This window comes from Castor canadensis, chromosome 1 (genome assembly GCF_047511655.1).
Source record: "Castor canadensis chromosome 1, mCasCan1.hap1v2, whole genome shotgun sequence".
NCBI lineage: Eukaryota > Metazoa > Chordata > Mammalia > Rodentia > Castoridae > Castor > Castor canadensis.
Window position 1 is genome coordinate 44867578 of NC_133386.1, and position 18378 is coordinate 44885955.

General features: G+C 39.1%; 1 protein-coding gene across 2 annotated transcripts in view; it reads right to left on the reverse strand.

Moving 5' to 3' along the window:
• The window catches only part of Slc35f1 (solute carrier family 35 member F1), a 421981-nt gene that overhangs the window by 34798 nt on the left and 368805 nt on the right, over nucleotides 1-18378 (reverse strand). For both annotated transcript variants that reach the window (XM_074075687.1, XM_074075684.1), the window contains exons 4-6: nucleotides 10885-11044; nucleotides 5172-5328; nucleotides 3153-3205 (exon numbers count right to left, since the gene is read on the reverse strand). In XM_074075687.1, the coding sequence (XP_073931788.1) occupies nucleotides 3153-3205; nucleotides 5172-5328; nucleotides 10885-11044 (370 nt within the window). The remainder of the gene's footprint in view (nucleotides 1-3152; nucleotides 3206-5171; nucleotides 5329-10884; nucleotides 11045-18378) is intronic.

Sequence of the window (18378 nt, forward strand, 5' to 3'; positions counted from 1 at the left end):
CATTTCTATGTTGTTTAATTATTATGAAGAGAAATGGGGTTTTTAAAGAGCATCCTGTTGATGTGAATGAACTCATTTTGTACATGACCTGTGTACGTGGGCCATGTACACAGTATATGTCTGTGTGTGCTGTGTATATTTTACCTCACCACCTTCTTTGGGATCCCACTGGTGTTCTGTATTTCTCTTTCCCTTGAATACACTAGATTTTGAAAATATTGTTATTATTTCTTAAAAATAACGGCCAGGTCAGATGACTTTTCAGAACCTATGTATTAGGCCAAGTCTAGAAAGGGTACCGGGCTGGTTGGCTCTGCTAAGACAGTGAACATTAGTCCCATAATTAGCCACAAGTATAGTCAAGTCACCTCGACTTCCCAGGCATCAGATTTCAACAGGGATACAAAGAAAGGTGTATTCTTAATTTTAAAGTCCTCTCTGCTCTGTGGTCCTGTAATCCCATCTCCAGGGGAAGGACAAGTCTCTTGTTTTGACCTCCAGTAGAACAGCAACAACAAAAAAACCCAACACAAAACAGGCATTAACCACAATATCAAAAGTGAAGAAACCCCTCCATACCACAAACCCCACTTAACTGACCCCAGTACATCTTTTCTTTCCTAGGACATTTGACCTTCACTTCACCTTACATTTGTTCACACATTCATTAACACAATATGGCAAATGGGATAAAGCGATATTTAGATTATTTATTAGATTTCTGGCTGTGAATCTAACATTTCTGCTCCCCAGGAGGGCACTTCAGTTGTATTAAGTCATACATTTTACTTGCGTCTACTGATTAATCACAACCAGTCTTTTTGTCCAATAGAGTAAAACAAAGGAAGAACAAAAAATGATAACTATTATCTTTTTCCTTTTAATCACTCCATATCTTGCAATTGGTCCACTTCGTAGGAAAACAACAATCTATCTTTTTTTAAAATGTCTTCAAGTCCAGAAAATATAAAACCTCTATTATCCCACTTATTCTATAGGGGAAAAGTTCTTACTTCATTGATGAAATGATAATATATGAACTCTATGAACTGCCTTGTCCAAGAGACTGCATGAGATAGCTTAGTGTTGTATAAAGAATGGAGAGAGAGAGAGAGAGAGAGAGAGAGAGAGAGAGAGAGAAACTCACTGACCATCTTGGGTTCTCTTCTCTTAACCCAAACAATGTGAGCTACTCACCAGGATCCAGCAACCACAGCTGGGCACAACTCTTGGGTCACTCCTAGGTAACTTCCTTAAGAATGTGGGGGAAGGTGAGAGGAAGCTTCCTTTCTTGATGTCTCACTTCGGTGTACAAGTTACAGTGGCTGCTCTGCCATCTCCCAGTTCCCCAGAACAGAATTCAATGTCAAGTCTAAAGCCTCCTGCCACTGTCTCCACCAGTTCCCCTTTGTTTTTTGAGAAGAGAGAAGGCAGAACGATACCCACTTTCTTTGCTGTCATTCACTCATTTGCTCGTTTAATAAATGTTGATTCACTGAATGCCATGTGCCTAGCACTGAGCTGACAATTGGACCACATAGTTGGCCAGGGTGAGCTAATGAGAACAAAGGTGGCCCTGGTATTAAAATCTCAAACCCAATACTAAAAGTGCTTCAGAAAGAAGATGAATATTTGATTCTCCTTCCGGGCCATTTTGCCTCATTTCCAATCAGGAATTAAATGGATGGCTCTGTAATGTGTTCCTTTTACACTGTCTTCATCATCTTGAACTACAGGGGACTGACATTTTAATGGCAATATGAGGCTCAGGATAAAACTATCTTTTGATGACACATTTAACTAACATTGAATTTTAACAGAATCCTGGTGGATGTGCATGGGATACCCACATAATTAGAGGACAACTCTTTTGATTAGTATCATTACCATCAATATCAAATTCATTTATACTCACAGAAGTGAGTATGAATTATATATATGAAGTGCTGCAAAGCATGAATAATATTTGTGAGTCCTGGCTTTGAGAGTCACAAAGGCACATGCTTCTGTAATATGAAGTGGTTTCCTTTTCCACCTACTCTACTCTTCTCCCATCACTCCCTCCTCTCTATTGATTTTCATTTAATTGTAACATTTTTCACCCACACAAGAGAAAACACATAGTGGTACACTGTGACAGACATAAGGGCTTGCCAGCCCCTTGAAATCACTGAGATAGCCCCTTGGGAGAGTCATGCAAATTTCTTCTGTAGCTCAGTGGCTAGGGACAGGTAAAGTGATGCAGGGGAGTTGATGTCATTGTTGTCTTTCCTTGTGAAAGGAGAATGTGACTGAAGCTGTCAATTATATCAAAGCTACATAAGGAGCTGGAGATGGCTTGAGCTGCCAGCTTCAGTGTAGGGCAACACCTGTATTTTCCCCTCCCATTTTTATTCATTCAGCACACACTTGCTAAGCACCTCCCCAAGTTCTGTGTTCACTGCCGGGACTCCATGCCTCAGGATAGACTTCCTGAAGGTGTCAGTGGCAGTGCCTTCACATCTAATGATATGATCCATCATTAGAGCATCACCTATGATCTGAAGCCCTGTCTTAAATTTTTTAGAGGAAAGTGATTTTAAAAGCAGGTGGGATCTGAGATGCCCTGCATGACCAGCTCAAAGTGTGTCTGGCACTCTCTCAGTCCATTTGGAGATCAATTAACTATTTCTTATGTGCAATCCGCGCCTTTCTGAAAAGGTTTTTATGGACTCAGACTGCCCATTACATCGCTTCCTTTCATGCCTTTTTGTTAAATTCTGTTTCTCCCTTTAACTAAAGTGCCACATTTTAATGATCACATCAGTTTTGTGTTTCTTGGCTAGAGCAAATTGCTGTCATTTCTGCTACCATTGCCTCTGGGCATTTTCCTTTCTGGTTAGTCTTTAACCTAATAACACACTTCTGTGTCTACCCTAATGGCACCTTGACAGTGATAACAGGCAGAAGCTCAAGTAGGAAGCATAATGACTCATGCAATGCAGTCTCTTACAGTGTGCAGGAATTCCTAAAATGACAAGGGGATTTCATCTGTTTGTCCCCTGCCATTCTAAACCCTTCCTTGTTTGTCCCCCACCCCCACGTAGATCTCACTTTCAAACAAATTTTTCAAGTTTACTGAAAACTGCATCTTAGATGAGCAAACCCCTTACCTATTTGCCAATCCCAGGGAACCTTTAACAGCTCCTTGTGCTCCATGATAGCTCTGTGGAGTCAAAGAAAGTGAATCTGATAAATAAAATGATAATGTGTTCTACTTCTTTTTTAACTTATCCACCTGCCATATTTATACAAATATTAAAGCAGTCAGTTGAATTTCAGAGTTAACTTTGGGTCACATAGAGGCAACCTGTCATCTTTCCCTGAAAGGCCTTGCTAGGTGTGTGGCAAGTTGCAGTGAGACTGTGTAGCCTGTAAACCTTCGCTGTCCTCATCCAGTCTGCCCATGGTCTGTGTTCCTTCTTCAGCGCTTTTTAAGAGGCAAATGGCAAAGTTCAAAATAGTTCTGTGCTTGCAAGTTTAATCAACTTTCATTTTTGGGAGAAATGGTTCTCTAAGTTACAAACATACCTGATAGCCATCTGGAGGCCTCCTCCCTAGAGATTCTGATTCAGCAGAGCTGGGTGGGGCTTATGGAGATGCATTTCTCACTGTTCTCTTGTGTCAGCGCTATGAGTCCGCATAACAGACTTTGAGAGCCTGTCTCTAGAAGAGGACCAGGAGCGAGGTTGGCACATCTTCACCAGCATTGCTTTGGTTGCAGGGTACCCTCGATATGCCCCATTTGCCTTTATTTTAGTAACAGTGTCTTCCAAGAGCTCAGTTAGCAATAACAGACTATAGCTGTAGCAAATGAGTGCTAGATCTCTGAATACATATTTTGGATTCAGGAATAATAATCCATAAAATGAGCCATCCATCTACAAAATGTTGCCTGTGAAGAGTTGAACTAGGCAATTCCTTTTCCTCTCACAAAGCCAGAGCATCGAATTTAGGAGTTTAAAATGTTATCACACTTTGAGAATGAACCCCAAATAAATCCTTCTCGGAGTCTTTCCATCTCTGTGCTTTGTTTGCTATGGAGTTTTTCACCAGGTGCTCAGGACCCTGAAATCGGAGGATTGCTGGAAACAGCCTTTATGCAAAACATGCTTAAGATGGTGCAAAAATACATTCCATAAACAATTTCAGACACTGAATCAAGTACTTGTTTTGTGGAAAGAGCTTTGGTGAAATAGAATTACTTGTTTGTAGTAAAGGATATGGTGAGATTAGACTGGAGGTTACACTATCATTCTTTACTCCTTACATGAAGCTAAAATACATGTTCTTTACAACTGAAAAGTTATGCTTTGTTGGATACTTATGCTCACAAAAAATTCTGAGGCACATGTTGACTTACAAACTCCAATTCCAGAATGATTGCAAAACTGGTGCTTTTGACTTTTGGATGTCTGGTGAATGTCTATTTTATATATTCATGCTCCCAATCCTTTCTGCTTTACTTATTTTTCAGATAAGGTTTCACATTTTTTGCCCAGGCTAGCTTCTTCTTATGCTTTCCTCATAGTTGGGATGACAGGGACTATGCCCTGGTTTTTTCTAACTTTTTGCCTATGCTGAACTTGAACAAGGATCCTCCTGATCTCCATCTCCTGAGTAGGTGGGATTACAGGTGAGACCCATAGCATCTGTTCTAGAAATGCTAAATTCTTAGTTGAATTTAAAATATGGTTTGCTCTTGCAAATCCATGGGTATTAAATGTACAAACTTACAAAAGGGAAATTTTAAGCTGTGAATGTCCTAGCAGTTGTCACTAGTAAACAGAATGTCCCTTTTTCAAAGTGCATCAAACTATGACATTTGTGCTTAATATTTTTAGTTTTCTAAATAATAACCGACTCACTGGTTTGGGAGAATGGATGTATTTCTAATGCTTTCTTGCAAATTATCTTCAAAGTCCACTAAGTGTTTCATAATAGTTTATAACAAACTTGTTTAGTTTGAAAGAAATTTAATAATAAAGATCTGAGTTTGCAGACAAGACCCCTGTGTGGGAGGTTGGTGATGGTTTTCCTGCCTTAATTTTATACTTCAGAGACAAAAACCATAAAAAAAAAACAAACCCTCATTTATTCTATTCTTTGACTTTCTTGTTATTTTTACTTACAATTGAATTCCACTGAAAAATGCACCGAAGAGACCAATCATTCCCAGGAATTCTACTCGGCTTAAGGTTCGGATGATGTATTCTTCCCAGACGTTAGAGATACCATAGAGTGTGGCTCCTCCTAACACCAGAAGGTCCCCTACCAGCTTATTTTCCCCTAGGAATTAAAGAAAGCAGAAGGATTCTCATTAAAATTTTCTTAACAAGAATCTGGCACTAGAAAATTGGGCTTCCTTTGTGTATTCTGTTCTGACATTTTTGTAAGAAGTCTTACAATTTCCAACTGAAATTGACTAAAGTTTTTAATCTGTTCTCTAGGTGTGTTCTGATATAAGAAGGTAGGTACTATTAACACATGTTAATATGTGCACATGCTATTTTCAATTCAGGGCATTTTCCAACTATTTCATTAACCTATTGTAGAACCAAAAGAATCAATTCTCACCTTCTAATACACAGAGAAAGAAGGTATAATAGAGCAGTCAACAGTACATTTTGACCATGGGCAAAATGTGTTCATGCTTAGGACAATGATGTTGATGGGATTTATGAGTGGACACTTTCAATACCCTAATATAAGTAACATGGGAGTGAAAATATATGTAATTCACTACCACATTAATACTTACCTTTTTCATAAAATAATCTATTTGTTTAAAATCAGTTTGGGTTGGTTTTGATTTTTCTCCAGTTTTTAATGAATATATTCATTTCTGTATTTCCGTATTTTCTACAATTAGACAAACTCCAGGAAATGTGGAGCCAATGAGAGAGGAGATTAGAAATAAGCAGCAGAGCAGCCTCACTGGTGGGCTCTCTACCCACATGGCCTCAGGCTCTGTGATCAGCAGTCTAGCAGTTCAGCAGACATGCAGCTCTGGATCAGCACAGATGGAGGATGGGAAGGGTGCTCACTATAAGAGGATTCTAAGCAAAGGCCTCACCTTACATTAGCCCTGGATTCCAGGGTTGGCTGGAATAATCTACAACTGTAGAACTAGGTATCCATTGTTCAGTTGGGAACCTTGTGCATCCTGGAGGTAGTGGATTCACATGAAAGAATCTAGACTGGGCTAGGGGGGATCTCTGTGTGTGATCCACCTTGGTCATCTCTAATGGTGCTGTTTTTTCCAAGGTAATTTCCCCTTCCTGGTAAGGACTGGAGAGAGGGAGGAAGCTACTCTGAAAAGCAGCACCTTATTGGAGTCACTGTCAAAGGAAGGGAGCTAAGAATGTGACTGTGGGAGAACTGGGAGCTTTTCTGGGCCCTAGGGAGTTGCCATCACTACCCAGTTGAGCTGAGAACTTGATGAGGTCCTGATGAGAAACCAGACTTGGTAAGAGATCCCTGGGCACATCTTCTAGGGAAGGTAAGGCTGTTGTGATAAAGTGAAATCTTCAGCAATCTGATTAATTTCTTTTATGTGTCAACTCAAAAATCATGACAAACTTTAATTTTGTGTAGTTTATTTGAGGAACAACCCATAAGATAAAGCATATCTATAACTAAGGTTATGAAGAAGATGATTCAGCCTCTTTTCATTCTGGAAACCTTCCAGAATCTTGTGATCACATAAAGTCATTATTATGCATATCAATTATTGTTGTACTAGCGAAGTCTGAAAGGGATGCTTAATGGAACTCTTGGTTAATAAAACTAATTTTATATGAATGAATTCAGGAAAGCTAAGTGAAATGAAATATTTTTAAAGGAATTAGGGGAACATCAATCTATCTTTTTACTCACTATTTTGGTGAATAGTATCATCATTGTTTTTCAAATTTATTTGTATAGTGATGGTCTATTTTGTGAACTGGACTTCCACCATAGGAACCTACTCACCAGTACTTTGAGTTTTCAGCTATTCAGTGATAATTTTTGACAATAATGCAATTTTGTGTAGCTGGAAGTTATCAATGACAAAAGATTAAATATTATTTATTACAATTTTGCTGGTAATTATATTTGTCACTTTTTAAATCATTTTAAAGTAGATACATGTATATATTGCATTTGCTACATTTTGGGTGTTAAAGTTCCCCAGTGGCCCATGTTTAGAAAGCCTGGTCCTCAGCCTGTTGTGCTGTTGGCAGTGGGGTAGAACCTTTAGGAGTGGAACCTACAGGAAGGAAGTTAAGTCACTGGGAGCATGCCCTTGAAGGGGGTCCTGGGACCCCAGTCACTTCCTCTTACTCTCTCTTTCCAGGCTGCCATGAGGTGAACAGCACTCCTCCTACCACTTACTCCCACCATGATGCACTGTGCCACCACAGGCCCAAAGCAGCGGGACCAAGTACCCATGGATTGAAACCTCTGGAACCATGAGTCAAAATAAACCCTTTCTTCCTTTTAAGTTGATTCATCTCAGGTATTTGTTATGGTGATGCAAAGCTGACTAACACAGAATATATAAAATTTTAGTTTATTAAATATAATTAAATTAACCAGAATATAATTTTATACAACCATATATAACAAGGAACTAATTTTGTTTTTTGTTTTTTTAATTATCATATTATTGTTGTACTGGGGGTACATTTTGACATTTACAAAAGTTCTTACAATACACCTTAGTTGAATTCACCCCCTCCATCATTCTCCTTTATTCCCTCCTCCCCCTATTCCTGGAGTAGTTTCAACAGGTTTCATTTTTCCATTTCCATACATGAGTACACAGTATTTCCACTGCATTCATCCTCCTTCCCCTTTCCTTATATCCACCCCCTGCCCACTGGTACCCCCACACAGGACCTGTTTTACCTTCCTGTTCTCCAAGGAAACTAATTTTGTATCTAAAATTTGTATCTAGTTAACAGGAAACAACAATATATTACCCCAGATTTATACAATTAATGCAGTAAAAAATGGAAGAATGGTACTAGCTTTTGCATAATGTTCATGGGTTAAAATTAGGTTCAGTAAGCCTGTCATTTATGTATGTATGAAGCCGCAGTAAGCAATAAAATTTAGCAAATTTTATGGACTCATTTAGAATTGTGAAATGTCCCTCTAACTGCATGCTTCTTTCTCTTTATTTCACATCACTGGTATATATGACACCTACTGTATTTCTCTTCATGTCTGTGGCTTTTAATCTTCCCACCTGTTTTCTTATAAGTAAGGTTGAAGGACATAGATAATGACAGCTTTATATTCTGTGTGGTCCTGAGCATAGATCATGGAACATTATATATTCTCAATAAATGTCTAAATGAATTGAGCTGACTGAAAAGGTCTTAATCATTCCATGGCAAATGTTTTAAGTGGAAATAGCTTTCAATTCAGGTAGAGTTGGATATAATCACATCTCTGTCACTTACTAATTAAGTAACATTGAGCAAACTATAGAGTCTTTCCAAACTTCAGTTTCTTTATCTTAAAATGATGTTATTGTGAAAATAAAATGACACATGTAAAATGCTTAGCATAGTATCTGACACTTTAAAATATTCACAAATGGTAGTTAAAAAGACTGAATCAATCTTTTCATTTGAATAACCATCCGTCTCTTTGGGTTGGGCATTTCTCATTCTGGATTGCTCCTTGATTCTAATCAACCTAGTCATAATTGCTTTGCAAGAATTGCTTTTCCTTATGAGATTATTTAATCAACAGTAATATCATGGTTAGAGGCATATTTATTATGTGTTGTGGTATAAGAAGAGGGATGGTTACTTAAAATCATTACTTACTACAAGGTCAAGAACTAAATGGTGAGTTACACTATTCTTGCATATTAAAAGACTATAGTACAATTCATGAAAATGCACCCATGCTATTGAATAAATTTGAATTTCAAATAAGGACCAACTGTCTTATTTTTCTGAAACTCAGGTTTAATTCCCAAAAATCTCACATCTGTGCAATCCTCTACATTCTGGTCTCCCATAATGTCTACATTCTTCCTCACCTCTGTCTACAGTAGGCAAACCTGATAGTCAAATTTCATCAAAAGCATTATTCTGGGTACATCATCCTGAATCCTGACATTTTTATTTTGTATCTGGAGTGCCTGGTGCCATCTGCAAAGCTTCTTTCAAGCAGGCTTACATGCTGGATAGCCAATGAAGAAATGTGCTAACAAAGTAGAATTAAAGTAACTATTTTAACTATAAAATAGAGTAACTTAGAATGGGTCAAAATCAATGTGCTTAGGGACAGAGTTGCCAAATCTTAAGGTGACACATGGATTAAGCAGATAATAGACCACTTCAGCATGTTTCAGCCACATCTGTTTAAAATAAAACAACTGGCCACTTTAGAAAGGCTCTACAATGGATTTACTGTTTTTAATACTACTTTCCTAACACTTCATTTGAAAGCCAGAAAACATTTTTTAAAAGATTAGTTCAATGCAGTAAATCAATTCAAGTTAACATTCCAGGCTTAAACCTGCAGGTTTATCAGGAAAACCATCTTTCTTGACTATGGAATGTAAGATGATGTCCGGGATGAATGGCTAGGGTCAGCAGGCATGGTTTTTCTAACAAAGGTACATACTTCTGCTTAGTGTGCATTTACATAGTATGCAGAAAGCTGAGAAAGTGTAACTAAATGTGACTCTAGAACAACTGACTATACTTTATCAGACAAAAATATCATCTGATTAGTTCAAAAGAGATTGTTCATGTCAAGATTACTGAGAACATGGATAGAGCATAAAGTTGGCCCTTTCATATATCAGCTATTGACATGCTATGGAATCAGAGCTTCACAAAGGAGAATTTGGGAAATTCCGGGTGTGTTTTTCTAGTCCATCTGTTGAGGTGGGATTGATAATGTTGAGACTGCCAGTCTAGGGGCTGAGGCTGTCTCTCTTTTGTTCTGTGTTAGTCCTGATCCCCCAGCTCTGTGACCTTGGACAACACACCTGGCTTCCCTGGTTGATATTCTCACATACCAAATATAAGGGAGCTGAGCAAGGTCCTTTTCAGGTATAAAGTTCTATGGTGCAATAAAAATGACATTGTTTTAGAAACTTCATAGGACCATCTCATAAAGTGAAATGCCCACAACTTTGACTCTTTATTTCCTAGAACAGAATGCAATTCCAAGAACTATACAAAAGTTGGTCTTTTCTATTCTATTCTGATGTTAACAAAGGAGGCCCCTCCCTTTTTTTTCCCTTCAAAAATCCCCTCCTGTAGCATAAGGATTGGGTATATCTTAAAGACTTGCAATGCTTTAAAATGGGTCTTCTGGAAACCGGGGCTTCCCAGTAAATTCAAGGCAATTTGATGAGTAAATTGTGAGGCTTTACCTTATGAGTCTATAAACTGTGATTGAATAAGTCCTCCCCACAAAACAAATACAAAACCATGCATTAGAAGACTGAGCTTAGCTCTCTTTCATAAAGACATTGAGCATCTTGGGTTCAGGGGCAGACTGGCTCATTAGCATCATCTCTAACCACCTGGTCTAGCCCAGCAGCTCTGGCCTCCAAATTTTCCTATGAGAAGATGGTGACTCAGTTTTGAAGACTACTTGAATGTTTCTGGACTCATGTGGAAAGGGCAAGAAAGCTGTGTTTTGCACCCTTCCTTCACTCTAGAAATATGCATTGAGCACCCTCTATGTGTTGCTTTTGTAGTGTAGAAAACAGTGTGGACACAGACACTAGGAAGCCTGGGTTCCTGAGATTCCACAGACATTCCATTTCCTGCCTTGGCCTCACCCCTGAAAATAAGTCACCTGGTGAACATCCAAACTCACCGGCTCCCTGATGCCTTCCCACAAGCACATCCGCTCCCACCATGCAGCCCATTCCCAGGATGCAGACAACGATGCCAATGAAATGCACAGCCTTGTACCGGATCAGCAGGAAGAACCAGGAGAGCAAAATAACGACTGGGATCACAAAGCAGTCCAGGAGCTGTTGGGAGGAGGAAGGTAACCAAAAAGAGGTTTAGGGGGACACTGTTTGTGTCACAGAGAAAAGTTGTTCAACTGGACCCAGAACAGATGCAGTTAAAATAGACTCAGAACTATACACAAGTTAAATTTGTTTTCATTTCATTGTAAACATCCCTTGGAAGGAGGATAGATCAGGGAAAGCCAGGCATGGGAAAAGCAGCCAGGAATTCAAAGCTAAACATGGTATTAATGAATAGCTTGGTTTAAAGCAAGCTATTTTATTTGCTTTAAGATTCACACTCCTTCACTATGCTACACCATTTAGTAAGAAGGAAAATTTAGAAAAAGGAAAAAGAGCAGCTCTTCTTCTCTGACCTTACCCACTTGCCCTAATAATTAGTGAGCTCTAGGACCTGAGCAAGGATATCTTAAAGAAAGACATTTCTCCTGGAAACAAAATGTTTGAGAAAATGACTCCTTTGATCACCAAAGTATTTGCAAAGGAAAGTTTTGGGTTTTTTTAATTATTATTATTGTTGTGCTGGGTTGGGGTACATTGTGGCATTTGCAAAGGACCTTATAATGTATCAAATATATCATACTTGAATTCTCCCCTTCCATCACTCTCCTTTATTCCCCCGCTCCCATTCCTGTAATAGTTTCAACAGGTGTCATTTTTGCATTTATATAACATGTGTACAAAGTATTTGCACTGTATTCGCCCTCCTATACCCTTTCCCTACCACTTCCCCTCTCCCACTGGTACCAACTCCCACACCCATGCTTTAGTCAGGACCTGTTCTGCCTTCCTGATCTCCGATTTTGCAGAAGAAAAATGATGTTTTTGCTTATTTAAGATAAAGATAGCTACAGAAGGAGCTTCCTTGTGACATTTCCATGTATAAATGTATTACAATCCCAATTGATTCATCTCCTGTACTTTTCTTCATTCCACCTTAGTCCCATTCTTATGGCGGTTTCAGTTTTAAAATTCTGTATTCATCCTTGTATACTATTTATCTCAATAGGACACCTGTCTTGAAGGAGCATCTAACAGAACATTTATTTTCATTAAAGGGATGCTCAAACATTTATGTCATAATGACCCACATTTAAAATGAATGATCAACCTTGATATCCCTGGGCCCAATTCGCAAAACATCATAACAGGAAGAATGATTAAATGTACCAGATGTCTAGAACAGGGGAGAACTTAGGTCAGTGTGAGCCAAACTCTCAGCCTGCTTTTCCACCATAAATATCTCTATGTCAGACCACTCACTATACCCGTTATTAGATATGCCTGCACCCATGTCTGAGTTGTCTACTATCCTTTCTTTGCTTCACTAATAAACTTTCTTGGTCTTTACTTCAATGTGTCCTAAAATTCTTTTTCGTTACAACCTCCCAAACTTGGTGCCCAAAGGCCAGGGAGAGGCCTACTCCCTTTTGGAGAACTCCCCCCTGGGGCCTCAGTAGTTCTAATAGCTCTCTGAGCCTGGAGGGGAAAGGAAGAAGACAAACCAATAATGCAAACAAATGGTGAAGATTTTTCTGTCCTTTCTGGGCAGCTCTGTCTCCCATCTTCAGAACCATGCCATGCTCCTTGGGAACCCCTGAGGCCTATGGAGGATCTGAGCCATCCTAGGTAGTTCTATTACCTTAGAAATAGATCTGGGAGTGGGTGATGAGAGCACAGAGGTCTTAGAATTTTTTTCACGAATTATTAGAACTTAGACAAAAGTTGAACTTAACTTCTCCCAACTGTTTCCCTTTTACCAGTTAAAATTACTGAATCTGTCATTTCACTCTTAAAAGAAAAACAATCACTCTAAATATTAGCATAGAATTAGTGTCAATACTTTATGAATACATTAAAAATACTATTGTAAAGAAGATTAAAGGAAAGGTTGACCAAAGAATAGAAAAAATAACTTTGAATTCTTTTTTATACACTTTGAACAAACGGTGAGATCCACGTGATGTGAAGGCCTGAGTATTTTTGCACATGGCCTCCATCACATGGAGAGATAATATGGTGCTCTGGGAAGAAACCTGTGCTGGGAGCTAGAGGAGGACCCAAATTGGAGTACTTGATCCTTACTTGAGGCTGTGTGATCTTAGGCAATCACTAACTCAGGGGGTCTCTATTTTCTGTTAGAATGAAGACAGCAACCCTACCATTTCTACCCAGTGACCAGTGTGAAGTTCACAGATGATATATATGAAAGTATTTTGTAGCTGGGGTGGCACATATCTATGATCCCAGCACTCAGGAGACTGAGGCAGGATGACTGCAAGTTTGAGGCTATTCCAGGCCATGCCTAAAAAAAGAAAAGAATAAAAAAGCATTTTGCAAAGCATGAGGCCCTCAAAGCCTGTCTGTCTCAACCTGCTTACATACCTGTACTCCGGGCTCCATGGATAGGGCTCAGTCTCTGCCACCCTGGTAAAACTTCTGAATATACTAACTAAGACAAAGTCTCCACCAGAAAAACTGATGTCCCCCAGGACTTCAAAGCCCATATGCCAAATGAGAACTATAGTCCACACAGCTCCTTGCTAGAATCCCATAAAAGTGTCCCACCACCCAACAGCCGGCACAGGGCAGTGACCACTAATTCTCCCTCACTCTCATTGCCTACATTCTGTTAATCACCATGTTCAGTCACTTCCGGTTTCTAAACATCTGTTATAGTTATTCATGCCACCCTCTCCCACATCTGCCACCTAGTCTAAGCTAGGGTCTTCTTCTACCTGGAACACACTCTTCTTGCTTGTCTCAAGGCCTTCACTCTTGGATTCCCCTCTTTCTGGAATTCTCCACCCTGCTCTTGAACTTTTTGCCTCCTTTCCTTCAGGTCTGCATTTAGGTGTAGCCTAAGAAAGCCTCTTGGATGCACAGGTGAGGTCAGGTCCCCCTTGATAATGTCCTTACCTCCTACTTCTTCATACTGCCAACTGCAATAGTATTAATTAATATGCAACTATTGGCATAAAGTCTGACTTCCTCACTCATCTGGAAGTCCATGCAGGCAGGACTGTGTTCCCAGCAACCAGGATACTGGTGGGTTTATGAGAATATCCAATAATAGTTATTGAACAAATACATACACAGATTTTTAATAATCAGAAAATCAAAATGAGTCTCTCAGATTCATTAAAGGCTGAAAAAGATTTGGATAGTCACAAAGTATCCCTGCTACAAGAATGACCTCTTGACAGAGTAAACAGTACTCAGAATCTTCCCTATCCCCAAAGCTTTTCGTGATCTGTGTGGGCACTCATGCATCTCTATGCACTGGTCTCCTTTGCAAAATGAAAACAAGCCCTCAGAATAGGCAGCTGCCCCTGGGGTTGCTGGGAGATGATAAGGTCACAGCAAGGAAGCACCACGTGAGTGCTGAGTAGCCTGTGAGGTCTGGGAGCTGGAGTGCTCTCGGTGGGGTGAGGCAGCCAGTAGGATCATCCTGTGCCCACAGTGTCTCCCTGCAGTCAATTAGCAATGTAAGTTAGTGAACCTGCTTGATGTGGTAATGTGCACTAAGGCAGGTTTTGTAACTGGCCTCAGAAGCCATGTAAGTATATTAGGAGATTTCAGTTTGCCAGTGAAAACTGTTCACTGGGCATAAAACAGTTGGTATTTTATTTTTAAAATTAAAAATGATTGAATCAAGTTGAAGTATTGCTGGGATTTCATTATCTGGTGGGATCTGAAGGCTTCCATTCCTGAATTATTGAGGGCAAATTCGGCCATCATCCAGTCTTTGAAGAGGGCCAAAGTGATCCTTTTTGTCTCTCAGTGTCATAAGAAACCCTAAAGCATTTGACAAGTCCTGGGGTGTATTTCTATATTGGTTTAGGTTAGAAATTCCTTATTTGTAAGTCTCAGGTGGTGCTGTGGGTAAGGTGAGACAGAAAAAAGTGAAAGGAAAGAATACAGTCAAGCAGGGTTTCCAGGCATATGGGTGAGGCAAGCCTGGAGGCTCAGTACACAGTGGAGCTATAATTAATGACAATGAATTAATTAATGGACAGACACGTGGCATTGCTGACTGACGGAAGGGACGTTAGAGGGAATGGAGGTTGCTACTGGCACTTGAAGCAGGGCAGTTCATTTTGCAGGACCATCCCCTGCTCTCCACAGGGCATTTAACACTGCTGGCCTGACCCTTCAAGCCCTCCTGTACGTTTATGAATCCCCTTGGAGGGCAGTACTGCTCAGTTTAGAATCATCGAGACCCATTTCTTTAAAAGTTTGAAACTCACAAGTCCCAAGAGGTGAAGTGATGTGCCTAAGGTCATACAGATTGTTTGTATCAGTAGCAGCTATAAATAATGAATTTTCGAACAATATTTTAATGAAGGTCAATACAGGGATATTTAATTGGTACAGATGGAGGTCTTACCATGACATATGTAAGTACAGATAACAAACTATTTGGTAGCTGCTGTTAGTAAATAGGCCATTATTTTTCAGGGGCTTTTTTTTTTTCTGCCTCCAGCTTCCCCTCTGTGGTCATATAGCATAGAACATACTGACAAAATAATTTCCCAACAGTTTTCTAAGTAGTTTAACTTCTTAGCAAAGAGGTTACTAGAGTAATAAAAAAAAAGAGCATTATAGTATCTGCCTACAACTGGGATTATTAAAAAAAAAATCTACTTTGGTTCTGTCATTATTCTGTCTAGAAGATTTAACTTTCTTTACATCCATTTCTCCATCCAAAAGGGAAGTGTAAAGTGCTAATATCAAAAGATAAACAAGAATTATTTCATGGCCGTCTTATGCTTTGAAAAATCTAAGAACATTAAAAATACTTTGAAGCATGGCATGCTGGTGCATACCTATAAGCCCAGCACTTGGGAGGCTGAGGCAGGAGAATTGCAAGTTCAAGGCCAGCCTGGACTACACAGAGAAACCCTGTCTCAGAAAAACCAAAAACCAAACTGAAACAAACACAAACAAGCAAAAAAAACCAAAACACTTTAGGGAGAAAGTGTTTATTACCCTTAGGTTTACATAGAAATTTTATTCTAGAAAAATTTAAACTAATTTTATTCTCCTTGTGTCATAAATCCTCAAGTGAGACATGTCAGAGAGATCTATCCCATTATCTGATGTTATTGACGGAGCCACAGAGACATACAACGTTCAAGGGCTGGAGCAAATTCTCCAAAGCCAAGCTAACAGAAGCAGAATTACTGTTTGTGCCTTGTAGTTTTAAATAACATTTACAGAAGCTTGCATTAAGTCTACATCTACTCTTTTTAAGAATCATTATTCTTTAACTTAATCCTCTTCATAACAGCCTTCAAAGGAATCATGACTGTATCCATTTTTAAAATAAGAACCTGACCATCCAGGAGTAAAGCCAGTTAATGTGAGAATTTGGGCTAAAATACTTACTTCTGGACTCTTAGTTTCCTTATTTAATCACTCAACCCAATTGCATTTATCAAACACAACCTTATAATTTCCTATAGTGGAAGTCTGAGTAAATAAAAAATGCTGTGTCCTCATTATCATCCAAGATCCTGCTGGCTCCAAACAGAGCTTTCCCACTGAAGTTATACTCACAAAGACACTGTAGAGACAGACAGGCATCAGCTCAAAATATCCACAGGTAAATACAACCAAAGTTAAAGGGAGAAAACTCATATTCTATAGAAGAATTAGGTTAAATAAAACTAGTGGAATGACAAATGAGAAAGTCATGGGAGCTGTGAAATTAGAGAAAATGTAAAGTCAAAAAAAAAGTACATTCTATCATTCAGCTAACATTTCTTGGGTTTTGAGTGGAGATAGTAGATGAATACAGAAGACTGAAATATGTTTTCTTCCCTCAGAATACTCATCATCCTGTAAGTAGATGCTACATTCATGGTTAAATTTTTGTTGTGTGACTACATAACATGTGATAAGGGAGGTAACATTGTCACTCTAGGACTCCTAGTGTAGTACAGATATGCAGTAAACAGTTACTCACCCTGGGTAATTCTGAACTCCTGAAGTACATGGCTTTAACTCAAGGTCTCATGCTTACTGTGCCAGTGCTCTATCACTATAGCCACACTCCCAAGTCCTTTTGCTTTTAGTTTGCTTTTGAGATAAGGCCTCATGCTTTTGTTAGGCTGGTCTCAGACCATGATCCTTCTACCTCTACCTCCTGAGTAGCTGGGATTACAGGTATGCACAACCATGCCCTGCTATTTTAGCTCTTTTTTTGAAATACAATTCATACACCATAAAATCGACCCTTGTAAAGTACACAATTAAGTGGTCTCCATTGTATTCATAGAGTTGCACAGTCTTCACCACTATCTCATATCAGACTATTTTCACTATACCCCAAAGAAATCCCATACCCAATAGCAGTACTCAACATTCTCTTCCCCAGCACACCTGATGACCAGTGATCTACTTTCTATGTCTATGGATTTACCTATTCTGAATATTTCATATAAATGGAATCATCAATATATAGTCCGTTATGACTGGCTTCTTTCACTTAGCACACTGGTTTCATGGTTCAACTATGCTGTAACATGTATCAGTGTCTCATTTCCTTATATTGCGAAAAAAAAGTGCATAGATGAACCATATGGGTTTCGTTTCTTTGGGTAGATATGAGAAGTGGACTTGCTGGGTCATATTATAACTCTGTGTTTAACATTCTGAGGAACTGCCAAACTATTTCTAAAGTGGCTCCACTATATACAATCACACTAGCAGTGTTCACAGGTTGTAATTTCTGTACATCTTTATCAACATTTGTTATTTATTTTCTTAGATTTTAGTCATTCTCTTGTGTATGTAGTGCTCTTTTTGTTTTCCTGTAGTGCTGAGGATCAACTCCAGTGCTTCACAAGTACCCCAGTCCTGTTTATAATGCTTTTTTAAGATAGAGGGAGTTTAAATATTTATTCATAAGTTCATTTTTAGAAATTTCTTTTCTCTGCAAAAAAATCATCTAGTCACCTATATGTTTGTGAGGGGAACGAATGACAGTGGTGACTCCATTTTGGATGAGGGAGGCCATTTTAGAAGCAGACATCTAAAGGAATATGAGAAATAACAGGCCTCTTAATAAAAGAATAGGATGCAGCTCAGGGTGTGGGTGGCAGGCCCCATCTTGCACAAACAAGGCCAGTGTGAGGTGATCTGACCTTCCCAGAATGTTCTGCTGGATAAGGATGTGGTTGGGTAGTTACCAATCAATTCAACTGTGATGTATTTGGTGTATTTTAAGAACTTTTGTGAAGGATTCCAAGATGGCGGCTAGAGGTAGGAAGCAGAAAGCGACCCTCCTATAGTGAAATCTTGGAGAGACGCTGGAGACACACTTTACA